Source organism: Scyliorhinus torazame, chromosome 1 (assembly GCF_047496885.1).
Source record: "Scyliorhinus torazame isolate Kashiwa2021f chromosome 1, sScyTor2.1, whole genome shotgun sequence".
NCBI lineage: Eukaryota > Metazoa > Chordata > Chondrichthyes > Carcharhiniformes > Scyliorhinidae > Scyliorhinus > Scyliorhinus torazame.
Genome location: NC_092707.1, coordinates 150,199,393 through 150,223,677, shown reverse-complemented (window position 1 = coordinate 150,223,677; position 24,285 = coordinate 150,199,393). Strand labels below are relative to the sequence as shown.

At 47.2% G+C, this 24,285-nt stretch overlaps 1 protein-coding gene across 2 annotated transcripts in view; it reads left to right on the top strand.

Moving 5' to 3' along the window:
• Nucleotides 1-24,285, top strand: part of ubxn11 (UBX domain protein 11) — a 175,293-nt gene that overhangs the window by 19,902 nt on the left and 131,106 nt on the right. The window contains exons 3-6 of one of the 2 annotated variants that reach the window (XM_072501011.1): nucleotides 5,474-5,575; nucleotides 16,877-16,977; nucleotides 17,098-17,152; nucleotides 19,306-19,376. In XM_072501011.1, the coding sequence (XP_072357112.1) occupies nucleotides 5,474-5,575; nucleotides 16,877-16,977; nucleotides 17,098-17,152; nucleotides 19,306-19,376 (329 nt within the window). The remainder of the gene's footprint in view (nucleotides 1-5,473; nucleotides 5,576-16,876; nucleotides 16,978-17,097; nucleotides 17,153-19,305; nucleotides 19,377-24,285) is intronic. The other variant, XM_072501012.1, reaches the window with a different exon arrangement.

Here is a 24,285-nt window from a genome sequence, read left to right as displayed (position 1 = left end):
TGTAAACATGCGGGCTGATGTTTGGGGGTTGGTGGGCGGATGGGATCGTTGTTGTTATTATGGGGACTGACATATCTTGCTGATTATTGTTTCTTGTTGATGGGTGTAAATGTGGGAGAAAATGTGAAAAAGGAGGAGAATAAAAATATATTTTTTAAAAAATTGTTATAACCTGCCTGCTTACCACTGGCTGGGGACTAATGACAATCCCACAATCCTGTGGGAGTATGAGCTTCCCCAATGAGGGGGGGGGGGGGGGGGCGGAGAAATCATTAGCAGACTCCCTGTATAAATAAAGCTGGCCAGTTTGGAACTAGCAGGAGCGTGTGAGCAGCAAGGGAAGTTGCTGCTGTGTTGTGTATATATATGTTATTGTAAATAAATGTTATTTCTTTGTATCCTTAAAACTCATGCTGGATTCATCGTGGCCCTCACAAAAATCACGTTTAAATAGATCCCCCCCCCACGCCTTCAACTGTGACGCTCTTTCTCACTATCCTCATTTCTTTTCCACCCTCCTGGATTTATTTTTTAATCTGAGGTACACTCTCCTTATTTTCTGCCATCAGATCAGCTTTAACTCTACCACTTGAGTATTTCTCATGTCCCCAGTTTCTAACCCTAACAGGCTGAAACTGATGTTGGAAACCAAACTTTGATTTATGAACTAATTCATAATCATCTGCCATTTCTGCTGTTCGCAGTTTTAACCCTCTGTTCTTCCACATGAGTTCTCACTACATCAGGAATTGAATTTTTAAACTCCAAAAGTATAATTTCTCTGAGAGCTACATACGTTTCGTCTATTTTCAAAGCCCTTATCCACCTATCAAAATTACTCTGTTTGATCCTTTCAAACTCCATGTATGTTTGACCAGGTTCTTTCCTTAAATTTCTAATTCTTTGTCTGTAGGCTTCAGGCATTAGTTCATATGCACCTAAGATGGATTTTTTTGCCTCCTCATACGACTCAGATACTTACTCTGATAGTGATGCAAACACTTCACTAGCCCTACCTACCAGCTTTGTTTGAATCAGTAATACCCACATGTCCTGTGGCCATTTCATTTGTTTAGCTACCTTCTAAAATGAAATGAAAAAGGCTTCTACCTCCTTCTCATCAAACCCTGCAATGCTTGGACATATTTAAATAGATCACCCCCCAAGCCTTCAACTATGAAGCTCTTTCTCACTATCCTCATCACTTTCATCCAACTGTACGTTTCCCTTTATGTCCGCCAATTTTAACTGACTGTCATGTTTCATGGCCATTTTCTGAAGTTCAAACTCTCTTTTTCCCTTTCCCTGATTTGTATCTCCCTTTCTCTCTCTTTTTGTTCTGCTAGGGCTATTCTTTCTTTTTCTCTCATTGTGTATTCAAGCTGCTTTAATTCTTTTTCATGTTCAAGTTGCTTGATTTGTAACTGACGTTCTGCCATTTCTAATGCGTCAGACTGTATCTCAGCCAATTTTAAATACTCAGCTACCGCAGTAAGTACCTCATCTTTTCGTACCTTGGCAGGTAATGTTAACTGCAATGTTTTTTGCCAAATCTAAAAGTCTGTTTTTAGTCTCTGTCCGTAAGGTACTGTGTGTGACCATCTCCACCCCCAAAAACTTCAGAGCCTCTGAAAGAGCCATTGTCCACAACACACTCCCTACTTAAACTAAAATACCACACCTGAAAAGCACCCACAATATTCTCACCCCTCACTGTCTTTCAGTTCACAAAGCCAATCCAATAGATAGACTTTTATCCCCCTCGAGCCCCCAATTTGTTATGGGCCAGGGTTTAGAGAACCTCAAAGTGTATCATGGAGTTCACCTGACCCATGACTTTTACTAGCTTGTGGTTTGGGGAGCACACGGCCCACTCTACAGATGCGGTACAGCTGAAATCGAAAAGTATTTTTTAAAGCAAAACGATGTTTATTCTATGAACTCAAGTTCACCTTTTTAAAACATACAGTGAACATCTTAGCAACCATCAATTCAAATACAACCTACAAAGAATACATCACTAAGTAATCCTTACTTTTCTTTTAACATCCATAAGACATTAAAAAAAACCTTTTAACAGAAGCACATCAGGTTTAAATTCACTACTCGAGAGCAGTTATAACTCTGAATTCACCAAATGATCAAGCGATAGTCTTTACATGGCAGAGAGAACAACAGTACACCTGCTTTGGCTGGCTTCAACTCCAACACTAAAACAAAACCAAAAAAACACAGGCACACCCAAGCTTTTCTCAAAGTGAAACTAAAAAGTAGAGCCAGAGCTCAGCTCCACCCACACTCTGACATCACTGCAGTAACATGAGCAGACAAATATTTCTTAAAGTGACATTCTCATGACACAGACCATAATCCCTTAAAGTTTCTAGAGAGGTTTAAAGATCGGAATGCAAGACTATTTAGATGGAGCTTATTGCTCTAACCATTTAATTTCAAAATTATACATGGAGCTGGAAGAGAGAACCTAATTGCAGATGTTCTATCACAACTTTGAAATAGTAGAAGACTGGCTTTGGAAAATGAAACCATATTTTCATATTGCTAGTTCAGTTTTGTAAGGGGGAGTTGTGACTTACCTAAGAAATTGTCATATTTTATAGTTTGTATTTTTGCAGTAACGTTATTAAAACCTGTGTTAAACCACATGCTAAAGCCATGATTAAAAGTGAGTTATTGTGTTTGGTTCTGGCTAAACAAATCAAGGAACACCCTGTAACGGGAGGCAAAAGAATGCTGTGTGCTTTGAGTGTTATAAAATGGCTAATGAGAGGGGCCAGGTCTGTCTGAAAAGGCAGTTGCCTACAGGGCTCGATGCTGAGCACAAGTGTTTTCAACTCAGTCCTAAAAGGTCTCCAAGGACTATGCACCAAGATAAGAAAGTAAAGCCTTGTTGTTAACTTTATGCACAAGTAGTATTTGAAATATATGGGTTTGCTGAATTGGAACATAGAGGTTTCAGAAAACAAGCTAAGATGTTGTAATTATTAACTGCAAAGCTATTTCTTTGTTGCTAATGTGCTTAATCCTCTGTTCAAATTGAAGTTTGTTTTAACATAACAATTGTCTGCTGGTCAGTGTTATCACTCCTGTGGTGCAGTGACATCGCCTCACAGTTTTACCAAGTGCAAATACTTGGGTTCAAGTCCAGGATCTTAACCAAAATTGGAGTTCTGGTCCGGATGCAAAACTGTGCAGACAAGATTGATCTCGGTTCTGACTCTTCCATTATGCTTCTCCCCAGTATCGGATTAGTTATATGGAGACTTCAGAAACTGGGGTTGTTCTCTTCAGAGCAGAGAGGCTTACAGGTGATTTGCTGGAGGTATTCAAAATCATGAATGTGTTATGAAAAAGTGAATGAGCAGAAACTATTTCCAATGGCAGAAGAGTGCATAACCAACGATTACAGATGTTACATGATTGTCAAAAATAAACAAGAAAACACACTGCAACCATCATTATTATTTTGATCTGAATGCACTGCCTGAAAGGGTGATGGAGGTACATTAAATAGCAACAGTCAAAAGGCTAAATAAAAGGATAAATACTTGAAGGTAAAATAATACAGGGCAATAGTGAAAGAGCAGGGAAAAGCAACAAATTGGCTAATCTTACCAAAGAGACTGCACAGGCATACTAGTCCGAATAGTCTCACTCTGTGCTGCAAAGTGCAGTGATTATCTTTTCACATCAAGCCTGCGTGGTTGCAATGGAAGTATTACACATTTTTGTACCTGTAAGGGAACTAAAAGGCTAGTCTGGCTGTCTTCCCACTTGATTTCAGAATTAGGTGTCAGGAAAACAGTCTGAGAACACAAATTAGAAAGGTCAAGGGAACTGGCAGAGACAGGGCTATGTGTCAATGTTGTGAATGTAGAAATTGACTCCTTGCCAGAATTTGCAGGTCCTATCAGAGGTGGGTAAGGTCCAAAATGCTCATCCTCTGAGCTGATTTTTGTGCAGGTGGTGGAAGTGAAGTTGCAGGGACAGAATTCCCTCTGGGCTCCTGCCCGCCCCAACCTCACAGTGATCCTATGCTAGGTTGGGCAAGGCCTCGGACAGGAAAGCCAGTCTTACCTCAATTGAGGCTCTTAATGTAAGGGCCATTTCACACCCAGTCTAAATGTTTAGGCTGCTCCCCCCAATCCCCACCCCCGCACGGTCTTGGTCTCAGGACCATGGTGCAGTTCACTGCCCAGCCGTAGCTATGCTATTGTTGCCGGGACTAGAAAGCTACCAGCCATCAGATTGGCTGGAAGCTCTCCAAGGCAGGAATTCCTCCCAACTGAGGGGCAGAAGTCCCACCTATTGAAATGAAATGAAAATGAAATGAATGAAAATCGCTTGTTGTCACAAGTAGGCTTCAAATGAAGTTACTGTGAAAAGTCCCTAGTCGCCACATTCCGGCGCCTGTTCGGGGAGGCTGGTACGGGAATTGAACCGTGCTGCTGGCCTGCCTTGGTCTGCCTTAAAAGCCAGCTCTTTAGCCCAGTGTGCTAAACCAGCCCATTGGCAGTCAACATTTGTTTATGCGTAAGATGGCAGTGAGCCAGCTGGATCCCGTCCGACTCTTCGGACGCTGGAAGCTGAGCCCCAACCATCCTTAAAAATTCAGGCCAGTTTCAGTTTCCCGACCCTGTTCCTGGAACCGGCCATTTTGGTTGAATCAGGTTCAGAAACCAGCCATGCTATCCACCTCCACGAGGCAGATGAGCAATTGGGCTAATGATGATTGTAGCTGAGCATTGTGACTGGAGGATGACTGGGATTTTTCAGTTGTCCTTCAGTTTCCCAATGTAATAGGGAGCAATTCAACTGCCTCGCTCAGGCAGCCAGCAGACCAGAAGGTCAATACTCCAGGCAGGCCTCTCCACCTCACCCTTCAGAGTGGTTCCCATAGTGGTGGACTGGTTGCTTTTTCTGATTTTTAAAGGCCTCTGATTTGGCCCTTCCACCTTTAAAGCCCTTTTGTGGACCTTGTTCTCAGGTTCTCTGCTTAACTCCAGAATCACTCTACTCTGCCTCATGGATAGCAGTGATTGCTTTACTAAATGTGTATTTATATGGACTAAGGAGGCATACACTGCAAACAATGTGTTTGCATGTGTGCTGAGTTCTTTGCACACCTTGTAAAGTCAGCAATGCTCCTATCATCTGAGCAGAATGTGCATCAATGGGAGGGCGAAAAACCAACCAAGAAAGGAACCAGCATTTCACTCAGCACACATTGGCCATGGTATTTTGACTGCCTTGGCTGAGAAGGTAGTTTTGATGTGCACATTAGGTATATTTATGAGATGGTGTTGAAGAAGCTTTACTCGGTATTTAACCCCTGCTGTGTGGCCGTACCTGCCCTGGACGTATTTGATGGGACAACGTAAAAGGAGATTTACTCAATAGAGGCAAAAATACAGCAAAACATTGACCCCCTTAAAACATTTGTCTCTTCCTGCAGATGATGAGGCTGCATTGCTGAGTGAAATCCTGCCTCCTTTATCATGGCCACACTCCTCAACAGCTTCTACTTCCTCCTCGCCATCCAAATCAAAGGCAAAAGGTAAATACACTGGGGACAGAGAAATGACCATGTGAATGAAACACAAAGAAAAAATATACAAATTAGGAGCAGGACTGTGCCATTCGGCCCCTTGTGGTAGTCGGTATTAGGAGTATTACGGTACCTAGGTTGAGGCTGTAAGACCATTGGTGTGGGAGGTACCTGAGGCATGGAGATCATTGGTGAAGCCTGCTGCTGGTTCTGCCCAGTAAGGCGGAGTATAAGAGTCTGTGTCTCCCTAGCAGCCGCATTCTGTACCTGCGCTGCTGGGGGAACATCTAGTCCAATAAAGCTTTCAATTGTCATCCAATCTCGCTCCTGGAGTCATTGATCGAGCATCAATTTATTGGACTAGATTTTAAAGAATGGAGCTCCGAATCAAGCCGGAGTGTCTGCAACTCAGTCCCCACGCGGCAAACCCAGCAGCAACCTTCAAACACTGGCTGGCGTGCTTCAACGGGTACCTCAGGACGGCCATGGCTGCACCCACGGAGGACCAGAAAATTCTAGTTCTCCACTCGAGAGTGAGCCCAGAGATCTACACCCTCATCGAGGATGCGGACGATTTCGAGGCCGCGATGGCCCTGTAGAAAGGACACTACATTCGCCCAGTAAAGCAGGTTTATGCCCGACATCTGCTAGCGGCAAGGTGACAAATCCCAGGGGAATCGCTGCATGAATTCTACCGAGCGCCCCTGGTACTAGGTAGGAACTGTGACTGCCCGCAAGTTTCAGCCAGCGACCACACAGAACATTTGATCCAGGACGCATTCGTTGCAGGTATGCTGTCCTCCCAAATCCGTCAGCGGCTGCTGGAGAAAGAGACACAAGGCCTCAAGGAGGCACGGGCCCTTGCTAGCTCCCTGGATGTGGCCTTCCGAAACGCCCGCGCGGATGTCCCCGACCGCGCGGCAGCCCCTTGGGCAGCGTGGAACCCACCTGCGGCCGACCCCGATGCATCCCCCATCCCCCACATGCTTGTGCCGCGCGGCTACCAGGAAACCCCGGGGGGCCACGCTGTTATTTTTGTGGGCAAGCCAAGCATCCCCGGCAGCGCTGCCCGGCCCGCTCCCCCACCTGCAAAGGTTGTGGCAAAAAGGGCCATTTCGTGGCGGTATGCCAGGCCTGGGCGGTCGCCGCTGCCTCCGGGGGCGAACTGGGGCTGCCACCACAACTCTCTCCACGGGCCACGCGCGGACTACGGGCGCCGCCATCTTCATTTTCCCGAGCCACGTACGGGCCCCGGGCGCCGCCATCTTCTTCCCCAGGGACCACGTGCGATGCGTGGGTGCCGCCATCTTGCCCACCCCCAGCTATGTGAGACCCATGGGCGCCGCCATCTTGGCTGGAGACTCAGGACTTCGATTCGGATGACCACACACCGCCCGAGGAAAATCTTCAACTTTTACCAGACTCGCCTTGGTGACCCTGGACCAGTCTCGGTCCCGAACGCTCTCGACCGCGACAACGACCGTGCTCATCAACGGGCGCAAAACATCCTGCCTGATCGACTCCGGGAGCACAGAGAGCTTCATACACCCCAACACAGTAAGGTGCTGTTTTCTTCCCATACACCCAGTTAACCAAAGAATCTCCCTGGCCTCCGGGTCTCACTCTGTGGAGATCAAGGGGTCCAGGGAAGAGAATTTTAAAATTTCCGACTCTACGTCCTCCCTCACCTCTGCGCTGCCACACTCCTGGGATTGGACTTCCAATGCAACATCCAGAGCTTGACCTTTAAATTCAGCGGCCCTATACCCCCCTCAATGTCTGCAGTCTCGCGACCCTCAAGGTCGACCCGCCTTCCCTTTTCCCGAACCTCACCCCGGATTGCAAACCCGTCGCCATCAGGAGCAGACAGTACAGTGCCCAGGACCGGACCTTCATTAGGTCGGAAGTCCAGCGGCTACTGGTATTATCGAGGCTAGCAACAGCCCCTGGAGAGCTCAAGTTGTGGTTGTAAAGACCGGGAGAAGCACAGGATGGTCATCGATTATAGTCAGACCATCAACAGGTATTCGCAGCTCGACGCGTACCCTCTCCCCCACATATCTGATTTGGTCAGTCAGATTGCACAATACAAGGTCTTTTCCACGGTGGACCTCAAATCCGCCTATCACCAGCTCCTCATCCGCTCGGGCAACCGCAAGTACACTGCATTCGAAGCAGATGGGCGGCTCTACCACTTCCTAAGGGTTCTCTTCGGTGTCACAAATGGAGTCTCGGTCTTCCAACGGGAGATAGACCGAATGGTTGACCGGTACGGTTTGCGGGCAACATTTCCGTACCTCGACAACGTCACCATCTGCGGCCACGACCAGCAGGACCACGACACCGACCTCCGTAAATTCTTCCATACCACAAAAACCCTTAACTTAACCTACAACAAGGACAAATGCGTGTTCAGCACCGACCGTCTAGCCATCCTCGGCTACGTAGTGCATGATGGAGTCATAGGCCCAGATCCCGAACGCATGCGCCCCCTCATGGAGTTTCCCCTCCCCCACTGCTCCAAGGCCCTGAAACGCTGCCTGGGATTTTTTTCATGTTACACCCAGTGGGTCCCCAATTATGCGGACAAGGCCCGCCCACTAATCCAATTCTCGGTTTTCCCCCTATCGGTAGAGGCCTGCCAGGCCTTCTGCCGCATAAAGGCGGACATCGCAAAGGTCACGATGCACGCAATCGATGAATCCCTTCCCTTCCAAGTCGAGAGCGACGCGTCCGCGGCCACCCTCAACCAACCAAGCGGGCAGGCCCGTGGCCTTCTTCTCACGCACCCTCTATGCTTCAGAAATCCGTCATTCATCCATTGAAAAGGAGGCCCAGGCCATAGTAGAAGCTGTGCGGCACCAGAGGCATTACCTGGCCGGCAGGAGATTCACGCGCCTCACTGACCAACGGTCGGTAGCTTTCATGTTCGATAATGCACAGCGGGGCAAGATAAAGAACGATAAGATCTTACGGTGGAGGATCCAGCTCTCCACCTACAACTATGAGATCTTGTATCGTCCCGGGAAGCTAAACGAGCCTCATGATGCCCTATCCCGCAGCACATGTGCCAACGCACAAGTGGACCTGTGGTGAATGTATAATTACTGATAATTCACCAGTGCACTGTGTTATGTTATTAACTCTGTGGGCTCTACCTATGGGCCATTGTGTGGCTTCACCCACAGGGGATATGTTCGGGCATGTACAGGCTCTGCCCATGGCTCCACCCCCTTTACAGGAAGTATAAGAGCTGCTGACCTGCGGGGCCGCCTTCATTGTTGTACCGGTCACAGGCAGGCTCAGTTCTAAGCTGATTAAAACCACGGTTTACTTCTCCACGTGTCTTCGAGTGAATTGATGGTCGCATCAGGACCGACTCCGGGCCCTCCAGAAGGACCTCTGCCACCCGGGGGTCACTCGATTCTTCCATTTTATCAAGACCCGCAACCTGCCCTACTCCCTCGAGGAGGTCGGGACCGCCACCAGGAACTGCCAAATCAGCGCGGAGTGCAAGCCGCACTTCTACAGGCCAGAGAAAGCGCACCTGATAAAGGCTTCCTGTTTCTTTGAACGCCTCAGTATGGACTTCAAAGGGCCCCTACCCTCCACCGACCGCAACACGTACTTCCTGAACGTTATTGACGAGTACTCCCGGTTCCCATTCGTCATCCCCTGCCCCGACATGACCGCAGCCACCGTCATAAAAGCCCTCCGCAGTATCTTTACCCTGTTCGGTTTCCCCGCCTATATACACAGTGATAGGGAGTCCTCTTTCATGAGCAACGAACTGCGTCAATTCCTGGTCAGCAAGGGCATCGCCTCGATCAGGACGACCAGTTATAACCCCCAGGGAAACGGACAGGTAGAGAGGGAGAATGGAACGGTCTGGAAGACCGTCCTACTGGCCCTACGGTGCAGGAATCTCCCAGTCTCCCGCTGGCAGGGGGTCCTTCCCGATGCACTCCACTCCATCTGATCACTGCTGTGTACCACGACAAACAAAACACCTCATGAACGTCTCCTTGTCTTCCCTAGGAAGTCCTCCTCCGAGACCTCGCTCCTAACCTGGCTGGCAGCTCCTGGACCCATTCTGCTCCGCAAACACGTGCGGGCGCACAAGTTGGACCCATTGGTAGAAAGGGTCCACCTCCTTCACGCTAACCCTCAATACGTCTATGTGGTGTACCCCGACGGCTGGCAGTATACGGTCTCCCTATGGGACCTGGCGCCCGCTAGATCCCCACCCACCAACCCCACTCTCCCTCCCACCGGCGCACCCCATGGCTGCCCCCTTCCCAGGTGGATCGGTTCTTCCACTGGTCCCACCCAGGGGTGATGAAGCTACCGAAGAAGCCGAAGTCACACTCCCAGAGTCACGGATGCCCGAGCCGGCGCCTGCATCACCGCCGAAACTGCGACGATCACAGATGATGACCAGGGCCCCCGATCGACTAATTGCTTCATTCTGATATGTACATGTAAAATGAATACTGCAAATAGTAGAGACATGTAATAAGGCAAAACACTGTACCACCGCCGGGTACTACCATAACCTCTACCATTGTATGATGCGAGACCACCACCCCTGCCGGACTCTTTTGTTTTTGAACAGGGGGTGAATGTGGTAGTCGGTATTAGGGGTATTACGTACCTAGGTTGAGGCTGAAAGATCATTGGTGTGGGAGGTACCTGAGACAGGAAGATCATTGGTGAAGCCTGCTGCTGGTTCCGCCCAGTAAGGTGGAGTATAAGAGTCTGTGTCTCCCTAGCAGCTGCATTCTGTACCTGCGCTGCTGGGGGAAACATCTAGTCCAATGAAGCCTTCAATTGTCATCCAATCTCGCTTCTGGAGTCATTGATCGAGCATCACCCCTCAAGTGTGCTTTCCCATCTAGTATGGCTGATCTGACTGAAGCCCCAACTCCACTTTCCTTCATCCGCCTATCTACTTTGACTCCATTGTCAATCAAGAATTTATCCAACTCAGTCTTTTTTTTAAATATGTTTATTTAAAAAAATTCATATTAAGCAAAATCACCCAAAATAATCAAACATAAATACATTATGGAAGAGAGAAACAAAAACAAAACATAAACACACATTAACTTAAACACAAAATATAAACTAAACCCCCTAACAGCTGACTTGTGACTAACTCCTTAAAAAAGTAAATAAATGGCTGCCATCTTAGGTAAAACCCTTCCCCTAATGGTTTACTTAACCTTCTCCAAATGTAGAAAAGGCATGAGGTCACCCAACCAAGCCGAGGCACTAGGTGGAGTAGGAGACCTCAAGCCAAGCAGAATTCATCTCCGGGCTACCAATGAGGCAAAGGCGAGGACATCTGCCTTCATCCCAGACTGAAGTACCGGCGAGTCAGACACCCTAAATATAGCCACCAGCGGACATGAATCCAACTCTACCCAGAATATCTCTGACATGGTGTTAAAGAAAGAGGCCCAAAGCTTATCAACTTGGAACAACAGGACCAGAAGATATGTGATTAGCCAGTCCCTGAAAGCAACGGTCACACTTATTCTCAACCCCGGAGAAGAAGCCGCTCATCCTAGCTCTGGTCAAGTGAGTCCTATGCAAGACCTTAAATCGAATCAGACTCAGCCGAGCACATGAAGATGTGGAGTTGATCTTGTGGAGCGCCTCACTTCATTCCTCAACATTAAGAATGGGACCCAATTCGCCGTCCCGTTTTGTCCTCACCTCACACAACAGAGCAGAAACCGTTGAAAGGATATGGCCATATATGTCCGATCTATCCAAAGTCAAAGTTGTCTTCAACAGCGAAGAGGATGATGCCAAAGGAAAGGAAGGGAAAACCTTGCGTGAAAAATCGCGAATTTGAAAATACCTGAGAAGACTAAAACCGGGCAATTGGAATTTCTCAGCTAAATCCTTAAAACTAGCAAATGTGGGAGATATGTGGTGGTGAGTGGGGTATTGGAGGTGATACCAGTGGTGTTGGTGAATGTGTATGCACCGAATTGGGATGATGTAGGTTTTATGAGGGGGTTGCTGGCAGCAATCCCGAACTTGGCCACGCACCAGTGGATTATGAGAGGAGATTTTAATTGTGACTTGGAGCCAAGGGTAGATAGGTCGAGCCCCAGGTCAATGGGTAGGATACAAATGGCAAAGGAACTGGGCAGGTTTATGGAAAAGATGGGTATGGTGAACCTGTGGCACTTCAAGAATCCAGGGGGAAGGAGGAATTCCTTTTCCTCACATGTATATAAGATGTATTCAAGAATCGGCTTTTTTTGGTAAGCCAGGAGGTTTTTGTTGGGATGGATGGGGCAGAGTACGCGGGGATAGTAAATTCGGACCATGCGCCCCACTGGCTGGAGATTCAACTGAGATCGGGACAGGATCAGAGGCCGGGGTGGAGGCTCGATTCGGGTTGTTGGCAGATAGAGGTTTTTGTGACAAAGTGCGGGATGTGATTAAAGATTATGTAGAATTGAACCAAAACGGGAAGATATCGGCGGTCACATTTTGGGAAGCGCAAAAAGCAATGGTCCGAGGAGAGATTATCTCATTCAAGGCACATGCAGATAAGGAAAGGAGCGAGGAATATGATTGCTAATAAACGAGTTAGTGGAGGTAGATAGGGAGTACTCGAGAGCACTCACCACAGAGGAATTGGTGAGAAGGAAAATATTACAAGGGCAATTTGATAGGTTGACGACGGGGAGGGCGGTAGGACAGCTGCGTAGGGCAAGGGGGGATGCAGTACGAATATGGGGAAAAGGCGAGTTGAATATTAGCGCATCAGCTACGAAGGCAGGCCATGTCCAGGGAAATATTAAAGATACGGATTAGGGCAGGGGATGTGGTGTCAGTGCCGGGGAAGATAAACAAGGCGTTTAGGGATTACTATAAAGAGCTGTACAAGGCAAACCTGGGGGGTTGAAGAGAAGGACATGGACAGTTCTCAGGCAAACTGGAGTTTCCACAGTTGGAGGAAGAGAAGAGGCAGGCGCTAGAGGAGCCCTTGGGGCTGTGGGAGGTATTGGACATTATAAGGGGTATGAAGTCAGGGAAGGCCCTGGGGCCCGATGGTTACCCGCCGCAATTCTATAAGGAGTTTGTGACGAACCCAGCACCACACCTCTTGGGGTCGTCTAATGAGGCGTTGGAGAAGGGGGAGCTGCTGGAGACAATGATGCAGGCAACGATCGATCACATTAATACAAAAAGGGGAATGACCCATTGGAATTTGGGTCGTATAGACCCATATTGTTGTTATGTGAAAGTGCTGGCTAGGTTGGTGGCGGGCAGAATGGTAGGTTGTGTCCCGGGGATTGTTGAAGAGGACCAAACAGGCTTCGTAAAGTGCAGGCAGCTTTCTAGTAATATAAGGCGGCTGTTAAACGTGATCATGACCCTGTCGAAAGCCCAGTTGCAGAAGGTAGTGGTGTCCTTGGACACTGAGAAGGTATTTGACCAGGTGGAATGGTGGTACCTGTTTGAGGTCCTGGGAAGGTTCGGGTTTGGGCCAAAGTTTGTGGCATGGGTACGCCTGTTATATGTGGCACCGATGGTGAGTGTGCGGACCAATGACATGGGTTCACAAAACTTTGAACTGCACAGGAGAACAAGGCAGCGGTGCCCGCTGTCGCTGCTGCAGTTTGCGCTGGCTATAGAGCCTCTGGCAGTGCCTCTTAGGGGATCGGCAGAGTGGCAAGGGATTACAAGGGAACAAAGAGAGCATCGGGTGTCGCTATACGCAGACAACCTACTATTGTATGTTTCAGACCTGCTGTAGAGCATGGAGAGGATCATGGGCCTGTTGAGGACGTTTGGGATGATCTTGGGATATAAGTTAAATGTGGGGAAAAGAGAAGTGTTCTAGGTGAATGAGTTGGGGCGACGAGCCAATCTTGGGGAGGATGCCATTTAAGCTGGACAGAGACCGGTTTAGATACCTGTGGATTCAGGTAGCAACGGAATGGGTGATGCTACACAAATGGAAATTAACACAACTGGTGGAGCAGGTTAGAGAGGATCTCAAGAATGGGACACGCTGCACTTGACTTTGCGAGGGAGGGTCCAAGTGGTGAAGATGAACGTTCCGCCGAGGTTCTTGTTCATTTTCCAGACACTCACAATCTTTATACCGAAGGCTGCCTTTTGAAAACTGGATATGATTATTTCAAATTTTGTATGGGCAGGGAAGGTGCCAAGGGTTAAGAGGACCCTGTTACAGAGACAGAGGCAGAAGGAGGGTTGGCGTTGCTGAACGTGCTACATCATTACTGGGTGGCGAACATGGGAAGTTGAGGCGGTGGTGGGAAAGAGAAGGGGTAGAACTAAAATCTTTATTTGTGTCACAAGTAGGCTTGCATTAACACTGCACTGACGTTACTGTGAACTGGGATCTGTACGTGGAAGAAGGGTGAAAAATGGAAAATACATACAAACTGTACAGTTGTGTGTTGGGGACTTTGTTCCCCGAATTGTTTATATTTTGTAATCTTTTATTTTCGTTTGGAATAAAATACATTAAAAAAAAGGATTGTATTCGCTAAGGGCGGCACAGTGGCGCAGTGGTTAGCACCTCTGCCTCACAGTGCTGAGGACCCAGATTCGATCCTGGCCCCGGGCCACTTTCCGTGTGGAGTTTGCACATTCTCCCTGAGTCTGCATGGGTCTCACCCCACAACCCAAAGATGTGCAGGAGGTGGATTAGCCACGCTAAATTGCCCCTTAATTGGAATTTTTTTTAAAAAATTGTATTCACTGGAGAAGAATCAGGGTGGATCTCTTAGAAATCTATACAACTCTAACAAGACTGAACAGGGTAGATGCAGAAATGATGTTCTGGGGGGGGGGGGGGGGGGCGGGTGGGTGGTGGGGTGGGGGGGGGGGTTGGGGGCGGCAGGTGATGTCCAGAACCAGGGGTCACAGTCTGAGGACATAGGGTAGACAGAGATGAGATGAAATTTCTCCACCCTGAGAGTGGTCAGCCTGTGGAATTCATGACCACAGGCAGTAGTTGAAGCCAAAACAATGTATATTTTCACGAAGCAGTTAGATATGGCACTGAGGGTGAAGGGGATCAAGGATATGGTAATAATTATAATCTTTATTGTCACAAGTAGGCTTACATTAACACAGCAATGAAGTTACTGTGAAAAGCCCCTAGTCACCACACTCCGGCACCTGTTCGGGTACACTAAGGGAGAATTCAGAAAGTCCAATTCACCTAATAGCATGCATTTGGATGTGTAGTAGAGCATAACGTTTCTAAATGCGAGGTGAGAGGGTTGAACATCAAAAGCAGCTGGAAGAAGAAGAAGTAATCAGGATAATGCTAGAAACAAAAAGCAAAGGACAGGAGGATTTTTATTTCAAGTATAAATCGGATCAAATCATTGCCACAAATCACAACTGAAGGTGAGAAAATCTTAGTGTTTGGAATGAAATTAGATAATCATTTGATGGAAAGAGTACAGGGGCTGACAAAAAAATAGGATTAGAGCTCTGAGCTCCAATCTGGCATTCTATCTGCTGTTAGGATACCGGACCGGACCCCAATTTTTGTTAGGATACCGAAAGAGGAACCCCAAACAATTTGCAATTTGTAAAATTGTGAGGGAAGGACACCTCACCCCAGGAGTGATGACTCTGGCCAATAGGTATCTTTTATGTTAAAACAAAATTTAAACACAGAATCAATCATAGTAACATCAAAGAAATAGCTGTACAATTATTGGTTAAATAATTCTTAGAAAAAGGAAAAACTTTAAATCACGTCTGCACTTTCCACTATTTGTATGGCACCTAATCAGCAACCCAATACAATTCAAAATCTACTCATAAATAAAGTTAGCAATCAAAGTTACATTCTGTACTCTGTGCAGTCCTTTTAGCGTGAGACCCTTTCAGGAACAACCTGAAAATCCTTCTGTCTTGTCAGACTCAAATCCAATGGCAAGACTGCCAAAATCTGGACAGACCTGGCTCCTCCCATTAAATACGTCATCTGTATCCCACTAAGATGTCCCATGACCTCCTTAACTAGGACTCAACAACATCCCTCATTAATTATCTACACCCCAGGGAATGTCCAAAAACAGTAACAATATTCCATTAGCCACATCTCTGTAAGCAAGAAAATGTTAAAACCAATGATTACCTCACCTTTACGATTCCTTAATCACAGCTTTCGCAGGCATGTATATATTTTTATAACATTACTGCAACAAAATATAATTTAACAATTTCCTACATTCATCACACTGTACAAAGGGCTAGCCTCTGGGTAGATTCCTATGATTCTCTTGAATGTAGGATGTTGGGGTAATGTTGATATACAGGTGAATCTCATTTTTAAGAAATGGGTTGGGGCTGAGTTCATTCCATAAATAGAATTTTCCTTAAAAGCGGTATTGTGTTTCCGTGGAGGAACCCTTCAGCCAAATCGACACTATCAGCAAAATGATCCTACGTGGAGGCTGTGTTGCAGGACTGACCAGCCACATGAAATTTCAATCATGGATGTCTATTAGTTTATATAAAGGGTGAAGTTGAAGGTTGATAATCAATTAAGATTTAAGTTTTTTTGAGGTGAGATGTTTGAGGGAGTAACAGTGCACAATGGGCGGCCAATCTAATATCACCCACTTCGCACCACTTTCTGAGATCAAATTCGGATGAGCACCTGCAGCCAGAGCCCCGATGGAGGAAACACCATCAAAAGATGCATGAACTAATCCTGGAATTAGAACAACAGCACAGAACTGGCCAATGAAAGAGAGAGCGCAGACAGTACAACACACATCAGGTTTCAGATTCCTGCCTTTAAGAGGACAGTTGGAGGAGCTTCAACAGTTCCTAAACGATCATGGCGATGATGGTGATAATGAGGGTATGTAGTAGAAACGATACTTCGGATGACAAAAGAAAGTGGTCAGTTTAGAATGTCAGGCAGCTGTGTAAACGGCATTGCTCTAATATTCCCTTTGATTAACAAGGCAGGCCAGAAAGGAGTTAGTGGAAGAGGCATCATTTTCGCAACTCAAATGCTAAGCTATCTGCGGTAAGTTCAACAATAAAACAAAAATAGCCTCTCAGCTATTTTAAAAATACATTTCAGGCTGTGACGTGAACAATTCAGCTGACATAAATTGACCCACTATGGAAAGGAGACGAACAACCACAATCTGGTACAAATCTGCAAGCCTGTCTGTAAAACCAACATTTCTGTTAATGTTTTTTAACTGGATTTGCCTGTAATGTATTTAGTGTTTGCTGTCTTTCATTAATATTGTGTTTGTGTCTCTCCAGACTCTAATCTCAGTGACACTAAGCTCATGTCCACGATGGTGAAACGGTTGACCGAGATGGAACAGAGAGTCCAAACCCAGGCACAGGAGATCAGCAGGAAAGTAAGCGAGTTTCCCAGACAATGCTGCAAAATAATTTCCCAGCTACCCACCCTGTCATAACACGGACACTGAAATATTTTCTTCAACAGAGGCTCAATCATATTCTCCTTCTTTTGACAGAACCAGAAAATAGCTGTGTTGGAAGAAAAGTTGAGTTTACTCCAACTGTCCAATGGTAAAGGCTATTTCATTACTGCAAATAAAATTGTGTCTAGTTCTAATGCTGTGTAACAAAGATGCAGTATCATGTGGTGCAGGTTCTGTCGAGGCCTCTGCTTTTTATTTACAGCAGTTGCGGCGCCAATTGCAGTATTGTCAAATTTGCCGATGACACCAAGCCTCACGACTAGATAGTAGAGCTATATATTTTTTTTTTCTAGGCGGCACCGTGGCATAGTGGTTAGCACTGCTGCCTCATGGCGCCGAGGTCCCAGGTTCGATCCCGGCCCTGGGTCACTGTCCGAGTGACGTTTGCACATTCTCCCCGTGACTGCGTGGGTTTCATCCCCACAACCCAAAGATGTGCAGGGTAGGTGGATTGGCCATGCTAAATTGCCCCTTAATTAGAAATAAAATAATTGAAACTCTAAATTTATTTTTAAAAATTAAATATGTATATGTTATGTATATATATTTTGTCTACTTTCAGCAAGATATGGATTTGGATTTGATTTATTGTCATGTGTGCCGAGGTACAGTGAAAAGTATTGTTCTGCATACAGTCGAGACAGATCGTTCCATACATGATAAAACATAGGACGTACGATAAATACACAATGTAAATACATAGACATAGATATCGGGTGAAGCATACAGAGTATAGTCCTACTCAGTAGAGAAGCTGTGTGGAGAGATCAGTTCAGTCCATTAGAGGGTCATTCAGGAGTCTGGTAACTGCGGGAAAAAAGTTGTTTTTGAATCTGTTAGCGCATGTTCTCAGACTTTTGTATTTCCTGCCCGATGGAAGAGAGAATAACCTGGTTGAGAGGGGTCTTTGATTATACTGCCCACTTTTCCAAGGCAGCGAGATATGTAGGCAGTGTCAATGGATGGGAAGCGGTTTTATGTGATGGACTGGGCTGTGTTCATGACTCTCTGTAGTTTCTTATGGTCTTGGGCCACAAGCAGTTGCCATACCAGGCTGTGATGCAGCCAGATAGGATGCTTTCTATGGTGGATCTGTAAAAATTGGTAAGAGTCAATGTGGACATGCCAAATTTCCTTAGTTTCCTGAGGAAGTTTAGGCACTGTTGTGCTTTTTTGGTTGTAGAGTCAACGTGGGTGGACCAGGACAGATTGTTGGTGATGTGCACATCGAGGAATTTGAAGCTGTCAACCATCTCCACCTCAGCCCCATTGATGCAGACAGGATTGTGTACGATACTTTGCTTCCTGAAGGCAATGACCAGCTCCTTAGTTTTGCTGATGTTAAGAGAGAGATTGTTGTCGTTGAATCACACCACTAGGTTCTCCATCTCTCTCCTGTACTCTGACTCATCATTGTTTGGATCCGACCGACTACGGTTGTGTCATCACCAAACTTCTCGATGGAGTTGGAGCCAAATTTTGCCACACAGTTACATGTGTATAGTAGGTGCTAAGTATGCAGTTTTGCGGGGCCCCCTTTTTGAAGACCATCGTGGAGGAGGTGGTGTTGTTTGTGGACTATGGGTCAGGAAGTCGAGGATCCAGTTGCAGAGTGTGGTATTATCAGGTATTGCAGCACCCGAGAGTCTGAAGTCCATTGGTTAAACCTGGGGGTTTACCATTGGCTGTATAGTATGTAGCTCTGCCCAGGTAGGCAGGGTATAAGAGTCGGTGCCGTCCCAGCAACCCTCGTTCTGTACCTGAGCTGCTGGGGAACAGTTCTAGTCTATTAAACCCTTCACTTATGCTTTAACCTCGTCTTTGCCGTAATTGATCGTGCATCACAGAGGGAGGAGCCAAATCCTAGGTCAAAGTCAAGGCTTTGGTGATGGTGCAAAGGAGATTTACCAAAATGGTACCAGAGATGAGGGACTTCAGTGAGACGAGAGGAGAAGGGTTGTTCTTCTTAGGAAAGAGAAGTTGAGGCGATTTGATGGGGTTTTGCAAAATTAAATGGGATTTTGATGGTGAAAAGAGGGAGAAGGTTTCTCCTGGTAGCAGGGTTGGATTGTCACAGATAATCCCGGGAAAAATAAGGATTTGTTTCTGCAGGGTGTTGTTAAACAGCGATAGTGTTAACTAGGTTGGGAACTGGGTCTGGTAGGATGGGAGAGAAGAACTTTGAGAGATTTGTCTTCTTTTATTAAGCCTGTTTCTCTTTATTGACTTTGCTCCTAACAGCTGATAAGCCTAAAAGACAACAGGAGCTGGAAAAATTACTTCAGCTTCAGAATCAAGTGTGGGAAATGGAGGTAAGAAATTATCGTAACCAAGACTCATCACATTATCTCCCACTCAAACTCATTCCTTTCTATGACCTTCTTGTCTCTCACTGTTCTGTTACTCCTGTTAAACTGTACTCTTTTCCCCTCCCCCACTCTGATACTCTGGGGTGCAGGGGGTTGACGGCAAGGGGGAGCAGGGTGGAGGCGGTACAAGTTTAAGGAGAAAGGCAAGGTGACAGAGAGAGTTGACAGGGCTGAGAAACTGACAGGCAAAAAAGCCTTGAAATACAGAGATCATCCAGCTGCTTCATTGCCTATGCTGACAGGACCTATTCTGAGTGTGTTTCCACTGCTTTTGAGGTAATTTCCAAAATTTAGGAGATGACGTCTTTAATCTTAGAGGATGTTTTTGCCTTTGATCTGCACTTCACAGCTTCCAGACTTTGCAGCAGCATGAAAAAGGCATATGTAGCTCCACCTTGGATCTCAGACAAGGAACAAAAGGAGTAGCACCGGCAGTCCCAGCAGCAGCAGCACCTCCAGCAGCAGGTACAGCACCAGAAGCAGCACCAGTAGCAAGAACAACACTTCACTTCACTTAGCTACTGATGAGGTCAGTCAGGAAGAGTGGGTGCTTGGATCTGCTGCTCTGATCAGGTTTCTACAGGAAGTCACAGATGGTACAGATATGGTTATCAAGACTCTCCAGATCACCCAGGCGTATTCACCAACCAAAAACGATTCCAATCCATCAGATCTTGAAGCAGTGAAAGATCATGAGGCAAGATTCCCAAGGAGCCGTCGTGACGTCTTCATGCTATTGTCCAAACCATAAACATTCCCACAATCTTCTTTATTTGTAACACCCTCAATCATCTTTCCATTCTCAATTCATTCTGTTTCTATCTCCATAAGCGTTTGTCAATTCTTGGCCAGGCCAATCCTTGGAATGGTTTCCATCATTTTATGTGCGATTAGTGTTAGTGGCACTTGGTTCCCCCTCTCATGTATCCACTAAATCCTCATTACTGATTCTGGTGCTCTGTAGACCTGTTCCCTCATGTTGTTCAGCAATTCAAAGCACAGCTCCCAGGCCAGGCAGTGTGGTATTCCCCGGAATCCCTTTAAACTACTCTCGTCTTCTCCCTTCACAGTGTGATCAATGTGGACAACATTCGCGGCTCTGAGTCAGAAGCTGATGAGTTCAAGTCCCACAAGACTTGAGTATATAATCTAGGTCAACGCTTCCAGTGTGATACTGAGAGAGTGCTCCACTGTTGTCTTTTTTTGATATGTTTATTAAAATATTTTCATATTAAACAAAACTATCCAAAATAATTAACCACAATTGCACAATAGAAGAAAGAGACAAACAAGCAAAAACACATATTAAATTTAACCACCTAACAGCTGACAATGACTAGCTCCTTAAAAAAGAAAACGAATGGCTGCCATCTTAGGTAGAACCCTTCCACCGACCCTCTAATGGTGTACTATTATGCTCCGAAAGGGAGTTAAATATTTCATAACTATCAGAACAGAACCCCACATTAAACTAAGCCCCTTATCCAAGCCCAAACTGAAAATTCAACACCAACAAGAACACGGAAATGCAAGAATAAACATGGACCCCCAACAATTCAAACATGCCCGTCGCCAACACTCAAAAATCTCTATTACACCGCGCCCCACCCGTGTTTCTCAACAAAGGAGTATGCCTCTCCTGGCACAAAAAATAAATAATCCTTTCCATCGAAATTCACTCTAAGCCGAACCAGGTACACCACATCGAACTGGACTCCAGTTTTATACAGGGTGGCCTTGGCTTTGTTGAATGCAGCCCTCTTCCTCGCCGGCTGGCGAGGGTTGACAGCGGCGGGACTTCGGCCCATCGCGGGCCGGAGAATCGCCAGGGGTGGGCCCGCCGACCGGCGCGATTCCCGCCGACCGGCGCGGTGCGATTCCCGCCCCCGCCGAATCTCTGGTGGCAGAGAATTCGGGACACGGCGGGGGCGGGATTCATGCCAGCCCCCGGCGATTCTCCGACCCGGTGGGGGGTCGGAGAATCGCGCCCGAGATTTCTGGCCTCTTATCCAAATCTTATTATCTCTTCCATGTGGAGAACCTAGAAATCCATAAACTCACAGAAATACCTGAGCCCCAGAGATAATATTGTTTGGTTAACAACTCTGGCTCTCTGACCTATGCTGTCATAGCTTGGCATGGGGCTTTGAGGGGCCATAGGAGGTTAGTGGGGAGCATACCTTGTCATATGGGGGTATAGAGGGTGGGTTGGGAGCATATCTTTGCATGAGGGGGCAATAGGGAGGCATATCTCGGCAAGGGGGCATGAGGAGGATCTTTTTCGCTTACCTTTCAAAAGATTCCCTCATGCAGAATGTGGTTCACAACACCTCTAAGGTGCAGTGAACCACGAGTCTAAGAAAGGCTGGCCCGACTCCATCAAAATTATGGCAGACATGCCTATCCCTGCAATGGAGCAGGTCAGGCCGGTAGTGCAGAATTTGGGCTCATGATCTGAACACCCTCAAAGACCACAAGCAATAGGAACAGGAGTAGGTTGTTTGACCCTTCGAGCCTGCTTCTCCATTCAATAGAATCATGGCTGATCCAATATACCTCACATCCACTTTCCAGCCCTTTCCCAGTAACCCTTGATTCCCTTCAAGAATCTACCCATTTCAGCCTTAAATATACACAAAGACTCTGCCCCCCACAGCTCTCTGTGGCAAGGACTCACAACCCTCTGAGAGAAGAAATTCCTCCTCATCTCAGTCTTAAATGGACACCGCTTTATTCAGATATTATTTGTCCCCGCTCACTGCTTCCTGCCCATTAGCAATTCTCTATCCATGCCAATATATTCTAACATGGGCTCTTATCTTATGACTTAACCTTTATGCCCTCTGGTCCCCGTGAAGGGAAACATCCTCTCAGTATTTACCCTGTGAAGCCCCTTAAGAATCCTATTTGTTTCAATGAGATCACCTCTCATTCTTCTGAATTCCAATGAGCAGAGTCCCAATCTATTTAACGTTTCCATACCGGAGACCACCCTAGTGAACCTTCTCTGAACCGCCCCCAATGAAATAATATCTTTCCTTAAATAAAGTTGGGACCAAAACTGCTCTCAGTATTCCCAATGTGGTCTCACCAGTACGTTGTACAGTTGCAGCAAGACTTCCTCTTATACCCCAGCCCCCTTGAAATAAGGGCCAACATTCCATTAGCCTTCCTGATTACCTGATCTCTGTGTTTCTGTTGCTTTGTGTTTCATGCACAAGTACCCCCAAGTCCCTTTGTGCTGCAACTGTCTGCAATTTTTTCCATCTAAATAATACTCTGTTCTTTTGTTCTCCCTTCCAGCACGGTAGCATTGTGGATAGCACAATTGCTTCACAGCTCCAGGGTCCCAGGTTCGATTCTGGCTTGGGTCACTGTCTGTGCGGAGTCTGCACATCCTCCCCGTGTGTGCATGGGTTTCCTCCGGGTGCTCCGGTTTCCTCCCACAGTCCAAAGATGTGCAGGTTAGGTGGATTGGCCATGATAAATTGCCCTTAGTGTCCAAAATTGCCCTTAGTGTTGGGTGGGGTTACTGGGTTATGGGGTTATGGGGATAGGGTGGAGGTGTTGACCTTGGGTAGGGTGCTCTTTCCAAGAGCCGGTGCAGACTCGATGGGCCAAATGGCCTCCTTCTGCACTGTAAATTCTATGATCTATGAAAATGAACAATGTCACATTTTCTCACATTATACTCCCATTTGCTCACTTTTTGCCCATTTACTTAACCTATCAATATCTCTTTGCAAATTGTCTATATTCCTCTTGCAACATGCTTTTCCACCTATTTTTGTGTCATCTGCAAATTTGGCTACAGTACATTTGCTTCCTTCCTCCAAGTCATTAATATATATTGTAATCAGTTGTGGGCCCAGCACTGATTCCTCTGGACCCCCACTGGTTACATGTCACCATCCTGAAAAAGAACCCCTTATCCCTGCTCACTGTTTCCTGCCCATTAGCCAATTCTCTATCCATGCCAATATACTACCTCTAACATGGGCTCTTATCTTATGATTTAACCTTTTGTGAGGTACCTTGTCGAATGCCTTCTGGAAGGCCATATACAACACATCTACTGGTTCCCCTCTATCCACTCTGTTTGAAACTTCCTCAAAAAAACTCTAATTAGGGACGAAATTCTCCGACCCCCCGCCGGGTCGGAGAATCGCTGGGGGCTGGCGTGAATCCCGCCCCCGCCGTGTGCCGAATTCTCCGGGACCGGAGATTCGGCAGGGGGCGGGAATCGCGCCTCGCCGGTTGGCGGCCCCCCCCCCGCGATTCTCCGGCCCGGATGGGCCGAAGTCCCGTCGCTAAAATGCCTGTCCCGCCGGCGTAAATTAAACCACCTACCTTACCGGCGGGACAAGCTGGCGCGGGCGGGCTCCGTTGTCCTGGGGGGGGGGCGCGGGGCGATCTGGCCCTGGGGGTGCCCCCACAGTGGCCTGGCCAGCGTTCGGGGCCCACCGATCCGCGGGCGGGCCTGTGCCTTGGGGGCACTCCCTTCCTCCTCCGCCACGGTCTCCACCATGGCGGAGGTGGAAGAGACTCCCTCCACAGCGCATGCGCGGGAATGCCGTCAGCGGCCGCTAACGCTCCCACGCATGCGCCGCCCGGAGATGTCATTTCCGCGCCAGCTGGCGGGGCACCAAAGGCCTTTTCCGCCAGCTGGCGGGGCGGAAATTCGTCCGGCGCTGACCTAGCCCCTTAAGGTTGGGGCTCGGCCCCCAAAGATGCGGAGCATTCCGCACCTTTGGGGCGGCGCGATGCCCGACTGATTTGCGCCGTTTTGGGCGCCAGCCGGCGGACATCGCGCCGTTTCCGGAGAATTTCGCCCATGATTTCTCTTTTTTTG